General features: G+C 39.3%; 1 protein-coding gene across 5 annotated transcripts in view; it reads right to left on the bottom strand.

The window, feature by feature from the left end:
* The window catches only part of ALCAM (activated leukocyte cell adhesion molecule), a 117,566-nt gene that overhangs the window by 80,252 nt on the left and 14,580 nt on the right, over positions 1-22,734 (bottom strand). Inside the window, exon 1 of one of the 5 annotated variants that reach the window (XM_063393796.1) lies at positions 14,378-14,396. The exons of 2 other annotated variants lie outside the window; for them this stretch is intronic. In XM_063393796.1, the coding sequence (XP_063249866.1) occupies positions 14,378-14,381 (4 nt within the window). In that variant the 5' untranslated portion in view covers positions 14,382-14,396. Of the gene's footprint in view, positions 1-8,080; positions 8,136-8,958; positions 9,186-14,377; positions 14,397-22,734 lie in introns of those variants that run through there. 2 more of the 5 variants (XM_063393797.1, XM_063393795.1) reach the window with 2 other exon arrangements.

Raw genomic sequence — 22,734 nt, 5'->3', positions numbered from 1 at the left:
TAAGCTGCTCTGCATTTAATATCTGAAAAGTTTATTATCCCTGCAGCACATAATCAGGTAAAAAAAGAAAAAAAAAGAAAAAAGAAAAAAAAAGTAAGTAAAATAATCCCCTGCTTAGAGGTTGTATTAAGAAGATGGCTGTGGTATTTAAGAATCAACACAAGGAGTAAGTAATCTCAACAATCTTAACAGTACACACAGGCTCCCCACAATCCTCACTGGAGAAACAGCAGCGAAATTCACACTATTTTTCAACAAAGCCATACCTTCTTAACAGTCCCCAATGACAAAGCCTGAATATTACATCTGAGAAACATTCATGATGACATCCACATGGATCAGAAAGAAGAATTTTGTGGATGGCTGTTTATGCTAAAGTATTTAAGTTTTGACATTTCCATGCTGAAATTTCAAAAGAGCACATCTGTGGGTGTTTTTGATGAATTATGTATCATAAAGACAAGAGAGTTATTAAGGAAAAAGATACTGGTGAGCAAAAGATTTTTGTTTTTCATTAACCAAAAATGACCTGAAATGTAAAATTATTGAATTCAGTGTACTGTAACCTAGCACTAACCCCATAACCTTCCTCCTGCAACAAAATATCTAATTATACATTTTGCTATGAAATTTAGTTAAAATACTCTTTGAACACAAAATTAACTTCAGAGTTACCCTTACTGTGTCATCGCTACATAGCACCTGTGCAAGTGCTCAAGTGCTCTAATTACAGGTTTGTAGGATGGATGCCTCAGAAAGCAACCATCTGAACTCCATATAGATGATCAGGACAATTATTCTCATGCAAAAGTGTTTAACACAATGCTGAAAACACAGAGCATTTGAGTATTTAAGTGCACCATTTCAGTTGTCTTCTGTCCAAGCAGTGGGGCTACCGTCAGGGAAACAGAAAAGTCTTTGAGCTTTTTCAGCTTTTTTGTTCCCCTCCCATTCTTCTAATACTGGTGCTAGACTCCCACTACAAGCTAGAAGGCATTTGCAATTTGTAAAATAACTTGTAAACAAACAAGAAGTGAAGAAAAATCCAAACAACATGGCATCTTCTGCAGTGGTGGACTGAAATCATGACAAAATCCTCCTGCTGCTGCCAACAGAATTTATTTCATTTTCAACTTCCAGCCATGTATTAGTGAGTGAAAAACTTCTGTCCATCAAAGAAACTCTTGCAAACTTCCCAAGTGCCCTAGATAAGAGGCACAGTTGTGAGCATACTGTGTTGTTTACACCTTTAGAAATTTCAACTTTGTCTTGTATTTCCCTTTTGCCTTTTTCTTTCTTTTTTTTTTAATGTTCACAGCACTGTATATGGATGGGTTTGTACAAGCCAAAAAAACTCCACCACCACCACCAAACCAAACAAAAACCAAACAAGCCAAATGTCTCCACTGCAAACACACACCAGCAAGTTCACATCTTTGTATTCAAGACGTGAATTGTTATATTGTGAATTGTGAATATTCAAGAATCTATTGTCTGCCCCAGTGAGCAAAGCAGGACAGGGCCACAGGCTCCCCACTGCCCTGCACCCGTGGGCAGCTTCCCACACGCTGCAGCAAAGCACAGGCACAATCCAGGAGCTGCAGCCAGGCTTTGCTCCCAGCAGGGTGTTTGGCAGGTGGATGCACTCTCCATGCTCCACCACCTGTCCTTTTCCTGGCTAAGAGGGATGTGGCCACAGAAGGGAGGCAGGGAGACTACAGGTTACAGCAAGAGCCCTAATGGGGATCAGCTGGGAAAAGCAGGGGCACAGGAGGAAACACCACATCCCCAGCAAATAGAGGTGAAGAAAAAAGATGAGGAAATGCTGGATAACAGAGCTCAAATATTTAGTCTTTGAGATTAAAAATCATTAAAAGCCTTTCCCCCTTCTCCATGTCTCTGCATTAATGCTTTAATCCCATTTGCAGAAAAAAACCCCAAAACCTTACAGATTTTTACTCTTGGAGGTATGGTCCATCTGGGTCTTTGAGTTTTATGTGAATAAGAATTAGCTCCAGCTCTGGTTGGTGCAGACTTGGGATGGGAAGAGTTAATAAGGAAAAAAATTGGGAATTGTAGATGCATTGAACTACTTTTTTTTTTTTTTTTTTGGTAATAAACCATAAAATAAACCTGCACAATTTCTTTGCGATTTAAATTGCTGCTTTGTCAGTGTAGCAGTGAACATCTTAGCAGGACCACTTTATCCTTTGTGTATTTCCATAAATAGGGCTTATCAAACTTCTAGACTTGGCATAAATTAACATGGAGCAGATTTACAGGCTTAAGACACTTTTCCCCCCAAATTTTTAGAGACTTGATAATAACTGTACTACACTTTTTAGTACATGACATTTTAGTGGGGTTTTTTGCATCATAATTAAAAAAAAAAAAAAAAAAAAAAAAAAAAAAAAAAAAAACAAACAAAAAAACCCCCAAAAAAACAAACAAACAAAAAAACCCCCCCAAAAAACCAAAAAAACCCAAACAAACAAAAAAAAAACCACCAAAAAAACCCCCCACCTTCTCTGGGCTCATTTTGAAAATTCCTAAGCATCAGAAGAGCTAAGTAACCCAAATTTAACCAGTGACCTCACATTTTTAGAATTATACAAAATTGCTTGCACATTCCCATACTCAGTTCATGTATTACTGACTTTACATGTTTAATGCTTTCAGTTCAATGTTACCTTGCTTGAGTGCTCCTCTTGGTAGTTCTACTGATTGCTGTACACTTTTTAACAAGGGAATCACAAAAACAGGTTCACAGCTTTATCAAACAGTAAGACCTCTCAGGCTTACTTTAATCTGAATCATATGGGAAAAAAAAAAAAACCCAAATTTTCTTACCTGTCTTTCTTAACAAACCACCTTCTTTCTATACTTGTGATTTGCCAGCTGCTATCACATACAAAATTATATTGACTAAATAGAGACATATAAAAACTCCAAACTAGGAAAGTTCCCTCCAAATGCTTGGAATAGTCCATTATGCAATAATTCTCATTTCTATTACATATTACATTGAAAAGAATTCAGAATCTGTTCAAAGCAGTAACATGAATATATATTTATATTTTATCATGCTAACTTAACATTATTAAGCTGACAAAAATTTCCTGAGCAAGTCTTGCATCACAAAACATACTGCTAACTAGGAATTTTAGTTTTGCTCTGATCTTAAGACCATATTAAACAAACAGCTTAGCCATTTAAAGTTCTATGCCAGGCTTCTTGTGAAGTCAAGTGAAGCTGAATGGCATTTCACTATGGTTACTATGAAAGAGAAAAGATCTATTGTTAGAAATACACAACCAGTTCAAATAGATGGCTACTCACAGCCATTTGTAGCTACAGTAAAAATTCAGAGTTCCTTTTCAGAAAAGTCAGACCCTATTTAAATGGTGGCTTTGCCTGTTTTTGTTTTTGCAGAGGCTTCTCAACATCCTGAATTTATTTACAGCTCACAAAATTAATTTGAAAACCTGCTTCGGATAGAAAAGTCAGAGTGGAAAAAGAGTAGCACTTTATTGTGTTGCAAGCCCAGTAACAGTATTTGAGAGCTTGCTTCCCCATTTCTTTGTTCCAAGTGACATCCCCCACTAGGCGTATTTTGCTCCAGCCCTCCTGATTTGAGCCAGTAGAGGACACAAAAGCTGCCAGGTTTTTGTGCCAGAAAACCTCCTTCTAAGTAAGAGAAAGTGTTTATCTCTTGGTCTCTGCCACAGAATTTGCCAGATTCTAGACACACTTGTGTTCAGAGATGGGGAAAAAAAACCCCAAACCAAACCCAACTCTGTTATTTACTGCCACCCTGCCCTTCAGAGGGGCTAATGAGTTCTGCAGTCACCATCAGCCACACAGCTGTACATGCTGCCAGGCAGGCAGCAGAGATGACTGCTAAATGAAGACTGGTGACATTCTGAGGGGAACATTTCCAAGAAAAATTTCCCTAATCAAATTAAGCATTGTGCACATAGATGAGATTTTATTTTTAATCACTCGTAACTGTTTGCATTCTAAACTCCATATTGTTGCACAGCCTTGGAGAAGTGGAGCAACTTGCAGTTACTTGGATACACTAGAAAATACAAAGCATGTTACGTCACAAACGTTCTTCAGGGTTGTCAGAACCACTGTTTGCATTTGCACACTGTTGCATACTCTCCTTTTTTTGAAAAAAAAAAAAACCACCAAAAAAACCCCAAACCAACAACAACAAAACAAAAACAACAACAACAAACCAAACAAAAAGGCTCAATGAAAAGGCAAAACCTCAAAGAAATACAATAGAATTGTTGTGGTTTTCAGCACATTCTGTCTAAGAAAGCCAGCAGGCTCTTTTTGTATTGTCAAGTCTCAGTTTCACTTGTTTATCTTGTGTATATATGTGCTCAGAAAAATACTGGAAATAATGGGAAATGTAACTAGAATCAGACTGATGTTTCACTGGTGTGTAGCTAAAAAAAACCCAAACAAACAAGCCCTTTTGTTTATTACTTAAATAAGAAGCTTAGGTGACACAAGTCAGAATTCCTTTTCTTTGTCCAAGGCCATAAGCTCATGCTTAGGTGAATCCTCCTGCAAGAACACCAGGCTGTGACATCCTCAGACTGAAAACACTCAAGGAACTGCAGTGATACACGAGTAACTCCTTGTTAGCTAGATGTTACGTGACTTTTTTCATCCCTTGATAATTTTCAAGTCATTCACCAGACAGAACTGGCCAATGCAATCCCTGTCCAGTCTGATACAGATGCCAAGGGATCACACCACAAGTCTGCCAGAAGGCTTCCAGATGCCTGTTAACTTCTCCCTCACCATTTTTCACTGACCTAACTTAAGGCTTGAAGTGCTTTTGTTTACAGCACACAGTATGCTTGACATATCCACACACCAGTGAGCATTTCCTCTATTAAAAATATAAATATCTATTCTCCTTTTGTAATAAAAGAGGAGAAACTGTCTATTGAGAAAAAGAAATACATTTCACTGTTTTGGTCATTGGTCAGCAAAGATCCATTCCGATTTTACCATGCTAAGACGGTACTAGAGGATTCAAAATGCATTTATAACCTAAGCATACACCATTTTTAGCAAGCTATAAAACTTAACCTTTGTAGAATATGAATAGTGCTTCACAATAGCTTTTAAAAAGGCTATTAAAACTTCATACTTTGGATAAAAAACAGTCTAATGCTCTTGATCCTGACATTGCCTTTGTACAATGTATTTCTTCTGCTACTCAACTGTGTGAAAAAAATCCAACTTATATTCTGAAGATTACCTCCTTGGACCTTCAAAAAGTAATCTAAAAACTTCCTGAATTTGAAGTCTGCAAAAAAATAGAAAGAAAAGAGAAAAAAATCTTCAGCAGTAAGAAAATAATTTTATTCAATTCCTGCCTTCTCTGCTCACTAATAGGGATGGATGTTAAGTAATTAGAGACTTTAGTGGGGCTTCTGATTTTATTGAAGAGGTTTTTTCACAACTTTCAGATGTCAGAGAAAGAAATATCCTCCTGTTACTTCTTTGGTTTGTAACAGCATCCAAAAATTAGTTTTTGCATAACCACTGAGAACAGAGTAAATTAACAAGCATTTCTTCTGATACAACTGTGGGCTAGACTTCCAAAAGCTCTTTGTTTATAAAGCAAAACCAAAAAAATTAACTGCACCAACAGATCAGAAAACCACAGCATAAGACTGGCTACAATGAACTGTTCATTCTTCAGGTCAAAACACATTTCTTTATGGGAACATACACAGTCCTTGGGCTCTCCCAGGGGCAATAAAGCCTCCACATTGTACTGTCAGTGAGGTAAGTGATCACCCTGTTCTCTTCACAGAGAAAAGCAAAGAAAAAAAAAAATAAAAAAAGGGCTCATGCCCCAGCAGAAATCTCCTTTCTCATGCCATATTCATGCAAGCATGCTGCACACCCCAGCCATAATCCACAATTCAGCAACAACAGGATGTGTATTGGCACAAACAGAAGGTTTGAAACAGGAGCTACGGCCGAGCAGTAACTGCATCATGCTTCAATAATTTTTATCACAGAAGCCAGTTCTAGTAGTAAAGGCTTCCCTGAAAAAATTTACTAAATGAAAGAAGAAAAACCAAAACCAAAACACACACAAAAGAAAACAACAATAAAAAATAAAGAAAGCCACCGCCACCAAAACACCCATGACAAAACAAAACAACCCCAAACAACCTCAACAATACTCACCAATTTTTTTACAGGCTCATTACAAATACTACTAACCAGAATACAGGTACAGGCATGCACATTTTATTTCTCCCTCAACTCTTGGGTTCAGCTTCTTTGGCTGACTGCAGCAATGTCAGCACATCACAGTAGCAAGCCCAGCTGTGAGACCAGAAAATCACAGAAAGCCATGACCCCCCCATCATTCTTGTTGACAATGCTTCTTTGATATGAAAATGATTTATTTTGGGACCTGAGATACTTCCTAGGAGTTGACACATGCAAACTTCACTTTCCCTGCAGTGAACACTTATGACTATACATGGGATAGCTGTCCAGATCTTCCTACCTATAGTGCAAGCTGGGTACCAGGGGGATTTAGAGTCACATCTCCAACTCCTCAAAAAGTCACTCCACTGCAAACAGCAATCACGCTAATTCTGAGCTGAGCATCTGTATCTGCTTTGTGAAGTCACTTGTTTTGTATTTGCTCACATTTTGTCTCGTTTCTAATTCACTAGCTTTCATTTTCACAGAAGAGTCTAATTTTTTGTTTCTGGGTTATACAGCTGAAGTCCAAAGGTCTTCATTCACACAGATATATTCTATTTAGCAGGCTAATCTCTAGCCTGTCAGTGTTACACATGGTCTCTGCCAGTCTGACCACTGTGTCTCTGTCCTTTCCTTCCATGTTCCTCCCACACAGGGTGGGAGTAGGAAAAAGGCAGTAAGACAGCTCTTTACACTTGTAACAGTCTCTTCCCACACAACCATAACAACACAATTAATAATCTCAGTATTCGAGTAAGACTTCTCAAAAAGCTCTTGCAATCATATGAAACACAAAAGATGCCCAGTTTTAGTTCACAGTGTTTAAAGATCCATTTCAAAGATTTTTTAAGCCCTGTGATCAGAGGGCTTGGAGCAGCTCTCCTACCAAGACAGGCTGGGAGAGCTGAGCCCGTTCAGCTTGGAGGAGACAAGGCTCTGGGGAGTCCTTACAGCAGCCTCACAGGGCTCTACAAGAGAGCTCAGAGGGACCTTGTACAAGGACATGTAGTGATGGGACAAGGGGGAATGGCTTCAGACTGACAGAGGGGAGGTTTGGGTTCTTCCCTGTGATGGTGTTGAGGCCCTGGCACAGGCTGCCTGGAGAGGCTGTGGATGCCCCATCCCTGGAAGTGACCAGCCAGGCTGGATGGGGCTTCAGCAACCTGGCCCAGTGGAAGATGTCCTGCCCACAGCAGGGGGGGTGGGACTAGATGACCTTTAAGGTCCTTTCCAACCCAAAAATTTCTATGATTTTAGGATCTTAACATAGTTTTGGAAGTTTGGCACATTAACACTACACTTGCTTTACAGCCAGATGTGATTTTGCTATATATCCTGCCTTTTCATTATCCCTTGAATATTTACTGCAGTGTAAGAAAAAACATTGCGACTGAATTTATCAGCTAGCTCCAAAAACTGAAAAGTCATATAGCTCATATTATAGCCTAATGTCTGAATGTAAAATACAGAGATTTAAGGATTTTTTTTTCTTGATAGCCTAATCTGATATTTTTCTTAAACTGTTAGAGGGAAAAACAAAAACATCCACCTTAACTTTTACTCATGAAGAGTGCTATTTACCACTCCCCAAGAAAGTCAATAGATCAATTTTAAAAATATTTTTACATTTCTTCAGATTTGTCTTTGGATTTGTCTTTCTTATGTAAAAAAACAGAAAATCACACCAGCCAGCAAAACCCACTAAATTGAATGAACTAGCTACAATAAACCAGTTTTGCACTTCAAGACCACAGGTCCTTTGCTTTAAGAGAAATGCTACAAGCATAGAGTGTCACTGTTTGCCATTGCAGGAAACTACCTTGGTTATGAAAGGTTGAGATTTCAGCAGGACCAGTCATCTTTGGCTGCTTTGTATTTCACTATCTCACCACCAATTTCCTTCTGCTGGGGAGAAATGAATACAAAAACAAGACATTCTACTTATCTTGTTTTATCTTCCACATTGCTATAGCTTATGAAAAAACAAGAGTTTTGATTGCCAACTCCAAAGTCAAACATTAAACTCCAGAGCAGGAAGCCTTACAGCCACCTTGTTACAGCATTGCTTAGGCTTAGGTTAGTTATTTGGGTTTTTTATTTCGTGAGGGCTTGTGCTTTGGGTTTTTTGTTGTAACTCCAAAAGGAATAACTTCCTCTGTAATTTACTATGTCACTAAAACAGCCAGAGTCAGCTAACAGTCAGTAGAAATAATATATGATAACCAAATATTTTCCCCTAAATTACAGGCAGGAAAACTTAAAGCTAGCATGAGTCTCATTACAATGCCATTTTTGGAAGCTAAGTCCAGTTGTGTGTCATTCCAAATAATTATGCATATTCCTTATTAAAATCTATTAGTGGACAGAATATTTATTTCCCTCCCTTAATTTTCATTTTATCACTGCATTTACACTGTGTAGACAGTGGCAAGAAATGATGCATGTTAAGAAATAGAAAACCATTCATTCTGATTTCCTATTTACAAAGGAGTAGACCCTGGCTGTTTTGAACTATCTATTTGTTTTGGTTCACATGTGCATACAATGAGCAACCCTTTCTGCAGCTAAGTGAGAAATAGCAGGGCATTGCTTTACTGGCACTCTGAAAAATGACTGCTTGCTTTCAGTAATACCGAGGACAAAACCAGTGAATATACAGAATATCAGAGCAAAACCATTCAGGACCGTTCTACTCACAAGATGTTGCTTGGGAATCAATATTCTTCCAGTCTCTTGTTCTGTCTTTCACTGTCTCAAATACTTCCACTCTTTAAAAGATAAGCAGCTACTGCAATCCTTGTATCCTTACATTTGTGGGCAATAAACCAAAACCAAAACCAAAGGAAAACCCAACAACAATGAGAATAGGCAGCATCCAGGTACTGGACATCCTCCAGTCCAGCCTCCCTCCTGCCAATCCTGCAGCCACCCTGGCTCTCAGTGCTTCACTGCTCTGATCCCTTGGGGTGTAATTACTCACCAGCAAAAGCAACAATTTATTTTTCAAGGGTGTAGTGGGGAAAGTCGGATGTGTGAGAAAAGAAGCGCATGTCTTCTCCCAGAACAGTTACTGACACTCTAGAAATACCAGTTTTGGTTTCTTCACTCAATTCAAAAGTTTGCAAGGAATCAAACTATCCAGATTACTTAGATCCCATCTACCTATCCTACAAAAATGCTGTGATCTCTGCCTGAAACCAGTAGATCTGATACTGATAAGGAAACATAGGAAACCACATCATACTTTTCATGTGGTATTTTTCACCATTCTCACATACCTTTCTTTCTCACCTACCTCCTTTGTCTCCTATTACATTACTTTTTCTACTGAGTTTACACTCCATAAAACAGTTATGCATTAATTTTATCCCTTAATGTAACTGATATTTTAAAAGATTAAAAAATTGTTTTAATGATACAGTTAGAGCAATTAAATTATGTCCTACTTTTGAAATGCTGTAAAAAGTGGTTATACATTTACCTTCTAAGTTCCTTTATGTGCTATGTCTCAAAAAACTTCCCCAAACTTTGTACCTCCAGCTATGTGAATTCTACTTTCAATGAACAGGAAGTAACAGGGAAAAAAAACCCCAACAAAACAATGAGGGGTGTGGGTCACCTTGGACACTGCAATATCAAGAACAGTGAGATAAACTGTGTCCTAACTTGTCAGGTGCTGATTCTAAGATCCAAGACACCCTTGTTTGGATTGTTCCTTTCAATTGGCTGTAGATGATGGATACGTTCATGCATGCATGCAAACTAAAAAAAGAAAACTCTTATGATGAATAGAATATAAACAGCATCATCTGAACTAGGTTCAGTTCTCACAGCTGTAAGAAAAATCATACATAAACAGATATGACTAAGTCTTTAGAATGAAAGTCCAACACTTTCATGTGCCTTAACAAATATCCATCAAGTTTTCTATCCACATCCACCTTGCTTTATTCACTACATTTTCACAGTTCAGTAATTTTCTGCACTAATATAATGTTTTGTTCCAAAACCCCCACCATATTTGTACTTAGAATCTGATATCAGATGAATGAACTAACCTTCCAAAGTTAAGACCTGGCAAAAACACTGTCAATTACCACAGCTTCAGTCAAGACAATGACACATTCCTGCTCATAACCAAGTCAACAGCTCTGCTCCTCCTGTCACTGTGTTCATTTGCAAAGCAATTTTGACAAGGATGAACACTGGCAGGCTGAGCAGAGTGGAGAGATGCTACAATGCTGCCACCAGAACAAAGGAGAACGCTGCATCCAAAGATCTGGGATTCCCATAGGATTAGAATAACAGTGAGACAAAAGACAAAAATCCAAGTTCTCGTGAACATCTCACAAGTGCTGCACAAGTAGACAAGCCCAGGTATGACAGAAGCTGCACAGCAACTATGGGGAGACAGCTCAACAGAAACAAAAACCTAAATTATACCTGAGGACAAAGCATTAATGTCACTGTACAACAACCACAGTGAAGCCTCAACTCAACAGCTCATTGCTGTTAAAAGTATTTTCAAAACCTCATTTAACTTGAACAAGTAAAAAGATTGTTTACTTGCAAGGAGAAATAGTCTATCACATGAGGGAAGACTAAGACATCTTTGTTATCTAAACATACTGGAGATAGAAGTGTTTAAGCTACGGTTCAAATACTGCCACATGGCCTTACTACTGCATTCTGACAAGCTGAAGTTTTCTTCCCTTCTGAATGGAAGAAGCAAGGACAGAAAGCATAATTTTTAAAAGTAGTCAGTCAATTCATATGTGGAATTTATATTATCATCTGCAAGTACGTGGGCACTGACTCAGTGAACCAAGATGCCCCTTCCAGTGTTAGAAATGCACCCATGCCTTAGTAACATAACTACAAATTTCCAAAGGAAATTCCAGTGTTGTCATAAATCACTTTTTTTTTCATGCAAATGTGCAAGGCCCTTTAGCCTGAAATTAGCAGTTAACACCTGAACTGGAAATGCAAGACTCCTCTGAGTCTACTCAATTTTCCAGTCTGCTGAAATTTTAAACAAAATCCCCTATAACAAGCTTCTAGCTGCCTAACGCCTTAAACATTTGATACAGATCTACCTAAGATTTCCTCTTATCCTCTGTATCCCCTCTGCTCTCCTGTGCTTTTACCCTTTTCTTGCTCAAAACACCCATTTGTCCTTGCTGAAGTTACTGGGCCTGTAACAAGATGTTGAAAGCCCAGCCAGCACCTGAGGCAGAAGCCTTAGAGGCTTGCAGGAGCACCAGACTGGTGCTGGTACCCTCACACCTCTCCACACAGCACCAGGGAAGGTGCAGACTCATCTTTGGCTATACTTCACACTCTGCCTTCTCCTCCCCGTCCCCTGTCCCTCACTCTTCACCCTGCAACACGTTTCTTTCAGAAGTGTTTCTGAAGCGGTGTTTCAGCAGTGACACGCCACAGCTTTTTCAGCATTTAATAAGCTGGTTTAATAGCAAGTACTCATTTGCCTGCATCTCCCACCTGCAATTTCTTAGCACTAATGCTGGTGTTGCCAAGCTCTAAGGTTCCTCCCCACTAAAGTGGTATTAAACCAACTTCTAAATTACAGATCTTCTCCTACATGTTCTAAATATATACAGAAATATTTCTTTTGCTCAGTTGGAGTGAATTTAAACTAATTTGATTCTGCAGATTGGGGCCTGTCAGTGCACCAATGATGCTTAAATCACATTTCTTACCAGATAGTACTGTTTTTCAAGACCACTAGCATGTAAAATACCAAAATTATTACTCTTCAGTGCAATGAGCACTGGGCATTTCCCACACTCCTGAAATAAAGTCCTGATTAAAGTCTTTTAATTCTAGATTTGCTTTTGGTGCAAAAAAGAACTAAGAAACCCCAACAATATTTTTAAAATTCAAACCTAATTTTTTGAATAAGAAACTTAGAACTCAGACTTTTAAATGTGTCTGGAGGCTACAGTAAGGAAGAATGTACCTGCATACCATTTGCTAATTGAGCATCCAATTCGAAGTTTCTACTTACTCATTCAAATGCAAATTAAACTAGCTAAAGCACAAATGCCCAGTCTGAGACACAAATTCAATTATAACAAGTCAGTCGTTGAATTCTTAATATGGATGCTTTTCTGTACTTATATTTACATTTTAATCTAGACAGAAGAAAGAAAAACTATGAGGTATATGCAGATTAAACTTCATGGTTCTTATGTACATGATAAATTAAAACAAGCCAAATAAAACAGACAAATAGAAGCTCTGAGGTTTTTTTTCGACTTTTAAGAGACAGATATGACCATTTTTATCACTTTTTGTAAAGACTTTTCCTTTCAGTGAAAGAACTGTAACTGCAGACATCAGTCAGAGATATGATCTCACACTGGTATTCCTGGCATGACCACAGGTACATTAAAGAATAGAAGAGATTGCTCATCTGAACCATGATACCTTTCACTCCATTTAAAAGCACTTCATGCCTTCAGCTTCTACAAACCTTTCAAATTTCAACTAATTAAGAGACGAGGCTCTTTGAATGATTACTCCTGCAGACACCCAAGTCAAAAGACATTGGGAGGCTTGTCCCATGCACAGGATTGAGTGGCCTCCAGCAACTCCACACACTGACCCACCCCAGCAGGGAAACACCGTCCTCGAGGGCTCCAGCAACTCAGAAGTTTTTCTGGCAGACGCCCACAGCTCAGGACCAGGCAGTTCCTTCCCACAGGTTATGTGGCTGGTTGTGGTGGCCTTGCCTGGATACCCCAACTCAGCTGGAGAGAGAAAATACAACTGAAGGCTCAAAGGTTGAGATGAAGACAGGGAGAGATCACTCACCAGTTGCCTCCACAGGCAAAATGGACTTGATTTGAGGAAAATTAATCTAACTGATTTAATAGTAAGAAAATAAGAACAAATCTTAAATGACCTTGCCCCCACCCTTCCCTTCTTTTTGGCCTTAACTTTACTCCTGAATTCTCTACCTACCCCCACAGTGGCACAGGTAAATGAGAAGTGGTCAGTTCATCACATGTTGTTTCTGCTGCTCCTTCCTCCTTAAAAAAGGACTCTGCACACTCTTCCCCTGCTCCATCCCACGGGAGACAGTTCTTCATGAACTTCTGTATGTGAGACCTTCACACAGGTTCTTCACAAACTGCTCCAGGCTGGGTCCCTTCCATGGTGTGTGGTCCCTCAGGAACAGACTGCTCCAGTGTTAATCCCCCACAGGGTAACAAGTCCTGCCAGCAAACCTGCTCCAGTGTGGGCTTCCCACAGGGTCTCAGTCTCCTTTGGGCTCTGCTCTGCCACAGGGTTCTCCACAGACTGCTCTGCTTCACCACGGACCTCCGTGGGCTGCAGAGGCACAGCTGTCACACCATGGGCTGCAGGGGAACCTCAGCTGCAGAGCCTGGAGCTCCTCCTGCCCCTCCTTTTCTGCCCTTGGTGTCCTCAGAGCTGTTTCTGTCACATATTCTCACTCCTCTCTCCTGCTGGATCTCCACCATGCAGATTCTTACCCCTCCCTAAATACATTATTCCAGAGGTGCTGCCACCGTCGCTGATGTGCTCCATGGCTGTAGCAGACATGGGGGAGGTTTCTGGCATCTTCTCATACAAGCCACCCCTTCAGCTCCACCAATACCAAATCCTGGCCCTGCAAACCCAACATACTGGCTCAGAGAAAGCCAGCCTTCTCCAGAGAATACTTCTCACCCAATACCAAAACCTGGCCCTGCAAACCCAACATATTGGCTCAGAGAAAGCCAGCCTTCTCCAGAGAATACTTCTCATCCCCCTCAAACCCCATTTCACAGATGTGTGCATCAACAATCTGTTTGCAAACCCAGTGACTGACGGCAGAGACAGGATTGTGTGCCTTGACAGTAACAAGCCTTGTTATTGCAGTAGCTCAACTAATCCATTCTTGCCCTCATAAAAATCTGTGAATCTTGTTCAGTGCCATGTGCTCAGAGGTCAGTATGTTTCACTAGATGCTCAAAAAGATGCTTAGATCTTGTGTTGGAAGCATACAGAAAAAAGGTCGTTTTGTTTCAGAGAGGCCACCCAAATCAAAACCAAAATAGATAGCCCTCTTCCCATCAGAGACACATACTCATCTTACTCCTGTTTACAGTGTTACTCAAACACTGAATTTAAAGGACTTTGTGGATTCAGCTGACCTGTAGCCTCATGTTACAGTTTGGCAGAATTTCAGGGTCAAAGGTTACACCTAAAACAGAAAAGCAAAGATAGTGCATTACAAAATTTAAATGGATCATACCTGATCATATCATATCCACCATGAGCCTAAATTTAGCTTTACATCATCTAAAAAATCTATCCATAGACCTAAAGATTAAACAGGTAAACACAGCCTTCCACTTAGCCCATCACCATCAACTCCAAACTAAATACAAATAAACTCAACTCCATACTAAATACAAGTTTTTAATAAATTGTACTCTGATGGAAGAGTTTTATATGGTCCAGATTTCCTGTTGAACAGTTAGACATACTTGATCCTATAAATTTTTATTTATGTAAATTTATATAGCAGTTCCAATAATGTACTTTCTTTTTAGGTATCTTTTCCTGCTCTCTATACTTCATTTATTTACATCAGCATCCCCTCCTTACTTCTGTTCTTTAATCAAAAATTTAACTGTAAAATACTCTGCAATATTCCAACAGCTCCATGATCTGCTTACATCTTTTTGGCATTAAAAAAGCAGCAGAAACAATTGCAGTGCTGAGATACATGAAATTTGAAAAGGAGAGGAGAAAGATTTAGTTGGTTGCATTGTGTCTTTTGCTTGGGTGCTTTCTGGAGAATTAAAGTGTGCATCAAGCTAAGCATAACACTTCTGAAAGCATACAATTATTCATAAAGGTCTCTTGTGCTTTGCTTTGTATTTTTTCCCCAACAATATTTAGTGCAACTTGCAAACATCAGTAAAGAACATGACACCTAAGACTATCTAACACACCCACTTAAGGTACAATATTGGCACTTACAAACTATCCTAGTAAAACTTCTGAAGGGCAAAACTAAAACAGGAACTCAAAAGTGAAGTATAGCAATCAATCTTACACAAAGACAAGATGCTTTCACAGCCAGCAAGACATGTCCTTGCATGTATTAGAGCAGGTAGGCTATTCTGCTTTCTGCTCTAAGCACTAAAAGTCCTAGAGGGGAGATTTCATGCCAGACTAGTAGAGAGAGAGAAACAATCATAAAAATGTATCATTTAAAGTAATAAAATAATTGTGTTTAAGATACACCAGTACAGAACTTCACCAGTTTAATGTTTTAATAAAGAAGTTACATACACACACAGCAGATACTGGGCCACAGGGATCTCAGTGGCAGAGCTGCTACCTTTTAACAGCACAGAATTAATCTGTCAGCATTAGAAATAACCAGGGTCTGCCCTGGTTTTTTAGCACATTTAATAACAGTAAAGCCAAAGAAACCTGGCTATTTGCAATGATGAAACTTAACCAACCCGTATGCATGAGTTATTCCACTTTGAAAACTCACACTGCTGAAAAAATTACATGCTTTCTAAGATCAGCAAAAGAAATTAAGACAAAGCAAGCAAAACCTCAGCAGGATAGGTGATTTGATTTCAGTTGACAGCAGCTACACATCACCTAGCTTCCACCGAGGACACCACTGCTACACTGAAAAAGCCCTGCAATTTGACATCAAAGGAGTTTTGAAAGAATAGTACATTACATGCTGAAATCACTGTTTTTCTTCACTTCCTGACATTTTACAGCAACTGCCCAAGGGGCATGAGAGACTTCAGTGTAAGTCAAATAAAAATCTGAAGGGGAAAAAAAAAAATCTGTTTTACTAATACAGACAACTTAATTGGAAGAGCTGCTAAAGTGACCTTCCAAGTGATGAGGTGTAATCAGGATGCTCCACGTTCACAGCATGTAAATGAATTAAATCCAGAGAAGGTACTGGACAGCTGCCTGAGCGCTTCTAACACCCAAAGGTGTTTTTGAAACCAGCTACGAAGGGACATATAGTCCATCTCGGAAATAATTCTCTTAAGAGGACAATTCAAGAGCACACAATTAGCTGGAAACTGCATCCTGAGAGTAGTCTGGTGTGCCTCTTCATTACCTTGGCTGATGAGGCAAGGGAATAGGAGAGCTGTACTGAAGCAGAAATAAAATAGTCACGACTGTCAGGGACTGGGACAGGAGAAAAAGAAGAAAGGAGAGGAAAATGAAAAAAAAAAACAGTCAGGCACCAGTTTTCTCCAAACTGTGGGAAAGAGCAGAAAGTCTTAAGTACAGATCTGCTGTTAAAGACAAGAGTCTTCAAAGCAGCAGCTCCAGCTTCAGAAACAAGTCACTTGGTAGGAGGAAAAATATTCAGGATGTTGAGAAACAGCCCATACTGGTGCAGAAACCATTGCTGTACAGCACAGTATGCTCCCCTTCATCAACTTTCAACTCAAAACATTATCTAACTTCTATTTGCAATATTAAAATGCAGGCACTAACATCAAATAATTAAGTACCATTTCCTTATTTTAAGAAAATCAGTCACATTACATGAAAATACAGTGATCCACTCACACCACTATGTTTCTTCCTTCTGCAGGATGTTTCTACAGTGCAGCAGTAGGACACAAAACACAAGAGAAAAGAGCATCTGCAGAAGCGCATGTTAATCTGCAGGCACCAGCTTATGAAAACCTCTGCTAGAGTTTATTTCCCTTGCATTTGAAGTCACACAACTTTTGAGGAATAAAGCAAAACAAAGAACTGGAATGTAGAAAGAGAGACTTTCAAACACAGTCAGCCCTGCCCAAGGCCCATATTAAAGGTTGAAAAAGAATATTTATGTTTTCTTAGTGAGACAAAAAAATGGAGATAGTGCATGGATCATCATCTCTGTTATATTGCTCTCTTCTACTCTGTGTTCAGGAAAAAAAAAAAAAAAAAGAAAAGAATTGCCAACTAAATGCTTTATGTCCTTTATTTTAAAATTAAAAAATACCACTTTAATAACGGATCAACAGGAGAAATTTATAATGAAAAATAGGCTTTAATAATATTCACTACACACAGAATCACATGGGTTTATTGGTAATAAAAGCCTTAATTACAGACTCAATTATTGATAGACATAAATGAAGTACAGTTATATCATTTTTATAACCTGTGCAAAATATAAAATAGAAAGCAAAGAAACCATCCTTGTGCTTTATTACTTCATGTCAGTAAGAGGGTTTTTGTTGTTTGTTTTCTTTTTTTCTTTAATTTACAAGAAAATTCTGCAACAGCCCTCATTCCCTCTGCTTTTCTTTACCTTTACTTAGCTTTTCCATCTCCATCCAATTTCTCCTTTCCTACAGTGACAGAGTCCTTCTCAGCCTACTTAAATTCTTTCATTCTGTCATTTTAGATGATGATAGGAATGAGTTCCACTGACCATTTCTGGGCAGAAGCAAGCCAGGCAGCTACTGCTCCCCCAGGCACTGTGCAGCAGCCCTGCCCCAGGGGCAGCAGCAGCAGCATTTGCTGGAGGGACAACCCCACTTGGCCAGGATGGGCTGGTGATGGCAACAAACCAGTTTCACTCAAACACCCTCCTCTCATCTCTGTGAAGGGCAGAGCTCACTCTTACGTCCTTCTCCTGTCCACAGAGGACTTTGGGAAAGAGTCTTGCTGTTCTCCAACCCCTTTTCTACGGCTCAGGTACCTCTGAGCTGATGTTCCACAAGGTAGCAACAAAACTAGAATGAAAATTCCCTTGGTGATAACGCAACTGAGCAGCACCTCCATAAATCAACTCCCAGCACATCACCACAGCTACAGCCTTCCACACCAGAGTGTTGTGCTCATTCCAGGATCCTTGCACAGCCCCAGGCACACTTAGCACGCAGAAAACCCCTGCCACAAGACACCTGCCCTGCCATCAACCCTCTGCTCATGGAAGAATTGGTCAAACCATCTGTGTGATCTGGATTCCCTGAGTGATTTGTGCAGAAAGTTGGGGCAACTTGAGAAGACACACATGATCTTGGAGAACAGAAAAACAGCCCCACTGAACACAGACATCAAGGCCTGAAGGAGAATCGTGCAAGTCAGGCTAGAGGAGGTTGCTATTCTTAGCATTGCTTCCAGTTAAATAAAGATTTCTGAGTTAAATAAAGATATCAAGTGTACCTAAGAAATGCTTTCATTTTCACTGCTGCTGCAATGTGCAGCTGGCAGTTGAGTCTCTCAGTGAGGTCCTGGGAAGAAGTAAAGAAGAAAATTCTACAAATTAAAATGACTGGACATTGCCAGGGATTCAAATGCTATCTACCACTTTTAAAAACTGAGGTTCAGTCAGGACACTAAGTCAATTAACAAAAAGATAATACTGAAATAGAAAATGCAGTTAATGAGAGCCTGACTAATGCCAATTAAATGCTCTTTGAAAAAAGAGGATGCCTGTGATACAGTATGATTCAGAAGTTAACTGGTCTACAAAAGCTAGCCTTGAACAAGAAATAACAAATGGTTGTGTTAAATAACTATAAAATTACACAGAGCAAGAATGTTTTTTCTTAAACTAAAAATGAGCAAAAACTCAACTGCTAACATTACCAGTTTTGTAGATTTTACCGTGCTCGTGGAAAAATAAACAAAGAAAAGGTACAAGGCACCCAGTTTCACCAAAGTTAATTTTGTCTTGAGCAAAATAACCAAGAAACACAACCAAAATATCCTACTGGGCATCATCTAGCCAGGGAAGCAACTTGATCCAACCATTTCTGATAGATGCAGAAAAAAAAAACCAAAAACACCCCCTCCCCCAAATTATATTAAACAAAAGGGGGTTTTTTACTCTTTCAGTGAAATAAGCTATGCAGAGATATGCAACTCTGACAGGATATGCTACCATCCAGCAGAAAACCAGAAACAAAGCCTGCATGAGCCTCCAGAAATACCATCATAAAAGAGCCAAAAATCAAACATCGATTATAGAACATTTGAACAAAAATAAAGGCGGTACCTCAAAAATAAGAACATGAAAGGTTGCATATAAACAGCAAACACTGGGCTAGCAGGACTGAAAGACTGACAATTTCATGGCACAATGCACTCACAGCCTGTCACCTGCAATAAATAAGTTCTGCACACAAGGAATTTCAGATCATTGTTGCGAACGTTGGAGGAAAATAAAATAACGAAAAAAGAATAAAGTTTGTTACATTCCCACTTTTCTGTAAATTCTGAACAATGATGTGGCCAAAGTAACCACGCAGGGATGCAAGCATTCTTTAAACTCACAAAGCTGAAAGTAAAGCAACCTATGCTTACAAGTGAAAAAAAAAGGGTGTTTGACTAATAAGAAAGTACACATCATCTTTGTTGTGGGATGAATGTAAATTGAGCTCAGAAATTGAAGGGCTTGACCCTCATCTTTTGGGAAGCCAGTTTAAAAGACTTCAGGAAAGAACCATTTCTCCCTCATCTCCCTAAAATGCAGCATATAGAAATACATCGAGATAATGTGTAGGCATTCAATGAAAATTATTACAGCTCCCAACCTTTGCTAACAAGTTTCAGAGCTAGGTAATTGATTATAAAAATGAAACTGCATTTACTATTTGCTTAACTTCTGATAAGCAGCAGCTATATAATTGATTCTGCCTTTCTGTATGCATCCAATTGCACTGGTATGAAAGCCTGTATGTAAAATGTTAGTATTTTATTTAACAGTTTGTCTCACTGCCTACTTTCCCCTCTGTGAATAAAGACTGAACTCAAATTGCCATAAAAAAAATTATGTGGACTACTTCAGTGTATTTAGTGTTATTACTGGGTAAATGGCCTGAGACAAAATGAGATGCAAGGTTATCTTAAGTTACTCCTTTTCTGGAAGGAAATCTAGGAGGCAGAAGCAATCATTAGTCTTGTTCCACAAGTCTCCCAAGAAGATCTGTCACAGAAATCTGGCAAATCTCATAATCTTGTGTTTTTATATCTCCAAGGCATAGTTTGGTAGACAAATTCTGATTAATTAGCTGTATCAGAATGGTTGTGCTAATATAAACATAGCTCTAATCAGCATGTGTATTCCTGGCAGCACAACAGTTCTCCCTTCCTCCTCTCCCTTGCTTCGCTTTTGACGGTGCAGTCTGCTCACGTAAGCACATCTATGCTTGCACCTGGGCTGGTGTAGAAGCACCAGGGAAACAGGCATTATATTCTTGAGCAAAATCTGTTGCACAGTCAGCCCTGAGAATTCTACCTAATCCTTATCTGATGTGTTTCCTCTCTAGATCATCCCAAAACCCGCACAGCTTGTGTTTAATGGCCCACAGGGAGAAAAGAGCGGAGTTCTTTACTCCTTTGCATAATCACCTGCTGGCCTACAGCACAAGTCCCTCCCCAGGGTCACTCACACAAATAGGTCAAGGCAAAGGACTTTGAATCTTCATCACATTCACTTCTGATGGGACAATTACTAGACTGAGAAATTCTGCATAGAACTTCTGGGTGTTATTTGAGATGACAGATGAGCAAGTGAATAAAAGATTCATGTTGTCAGGCTATCCTAGGCATGGTTAAAGAAAGACAAAAAAAATATTTGTTTAAGCCTTTCTTTCTTTAGACTGAGCACAAGTTCAAATAGAAAGCCCCGTGCCTAGAGATCAATCTTCCACTGGCATGCCTGTCCAAAGGGAACAGAGCACACGCTGGTCTTCAACAACTCCCTCTTTATCTCAGTACATTTTCTATAGTGTTGGGGGTTAGATTTGTTTTTTTTTTTTTCTTCTCACAGAATTTTTTCCCATAAGTTTCCAAGAAGCCTTAATGACTACTTAGTCAGAACAAAAAAAAGTGCTTGACAGATATGGCAGCACGAAGCTACACCTATTGTTTTTGAGTCCCTGGGAGTGTCCTTCAGAAGGGAGAGATGATGAGCCTTGGGGAAGGCAAAAAAGACAGATCTGGGGGAGGGGGAGGCACTCTTGCTCTCAGCGCCGAGGAAGACAGTCAGGCTGCACTCTGCCTCTGCCTCGTCCTGAGAAATCTATCGTTATCTGTTCGTGTACCCGAGAATCCTGAACTCGCTTTCTCCAGCCTCTCCCCCCACCGCCGCTGCTTCTTCAGACCTTTGAGACCCTCCTGCTACTCTGTAGCCCTGCACTGCCCAGCCCTGCCGAGACACCCCTGCCTCCAGCTGCCAGCGCAGAGCTCCTCATCTGATCCACCAGCCCGGGACTTTTCCTTCCTTCCAGTTCAGCCTCTCGGAGTCCTGCAGGGGCACCCAGATCAAACTGCTCTGGGCTTTTGTAAAAGAAAGCCCTCAAGGTTCTTGGTTCTGTTTATTATTGATGCTGTAGTTGTTGTTTGTTTGTCGTTTTGTCATATATATTAGTAAAGAACTGTTATTCCTACCCCCATAACTCTGCCTGAAAGCTCCTTTAATTTTCCTTTTAATTGGAATAATTTAGAGGGAGGGGATTTGAATTCTCCATCTCTAGGGAGGTCCTGCCCCTTCCTAGCAGATATCTGTCTTTAAACCAAGACATATAGGTCTTGCTTCCTATCACAGTTCTATGCACTGAGAGTCAAGATTTTACAGGATTTTATTTATATATAGACAACTTTTTAAGTATTTAGATCTCTTGCAGCTAGTCACAGAGATCCTTCTTTCATTCACATTTTCCAATCTTCCAGCATAATGAAAATGGATGTCCAGGAGCTGGAACTTCGTAAATGATCATTATTCACAACAATATAATAAAATATGCTTCACTGAAACTTAATATTTAAAAAAAAAATACAAGCTGAAATTAAAACTACTCTGGGAGTTTATTTTAAATAGCAATAACAATAAAGCACTACAATATCTTGTTGAAAAGTGGGACACAAACAACATATGAATGGGACCATAACTGATTTAGTCTACACTGCAAAATAAACAAGTAATCATCACAGGATTTGATAGCCAGGCATTTAAGCATATCCTAATCCTGAAACTAATAAGAAGGCATAACTATAAAAATAGATCTCTCATGTTAAGTCTCATAAAAGTCACAAAACTGCAAATCTGCTCTAAAGGATTTTCTCACATTTTAATTAACTATCATAAAAATATTGTGATGAGATAATCTCAGTTTATATAGAAGCATTTTCTCTATTTAAAATTACGCTCAAGAAAGCTTAGTAAGCTGCCTATTCCCTGCTGACAGACACAGAAAAAAAATATATCCATTCTCATACATTGTATTTTATAGATGGCAAAACCACGTGTGTGCAATTTAAAAATGGAGGCTTTAAAAAGTCAGCCAAAGAGATGAACTTGCATGAGACTTGGGAAGATGGAACTAGATCAATCCCCAGCCTAAACTATTTCTCTGCAGGTCATGACAGCTCAACATGCTGTGCAAGGAGCAGGAAGACACTTTGATTCACAGACAGTAGCCAGCATCTTAACAG

Source organism: Prinia subflava, chromosome 3, assembly GCF_021018805.1.
Source record: "Prinia subflava isolate CZ2003 ecotype Zambia chromosome 3, Cam_Psub_1.2, whole genome shotgun sequence".
Classification (NCBI taxonomy): domain Eukaryota; kingdom Metazoa; phylum Chordata; class Aves; order Passeriformes; family Cisticolidae; genus Prinia; species Prinia subflava.
This window is presented reverse-complemented; position numbering and strand designations above follow the sequence as displayed.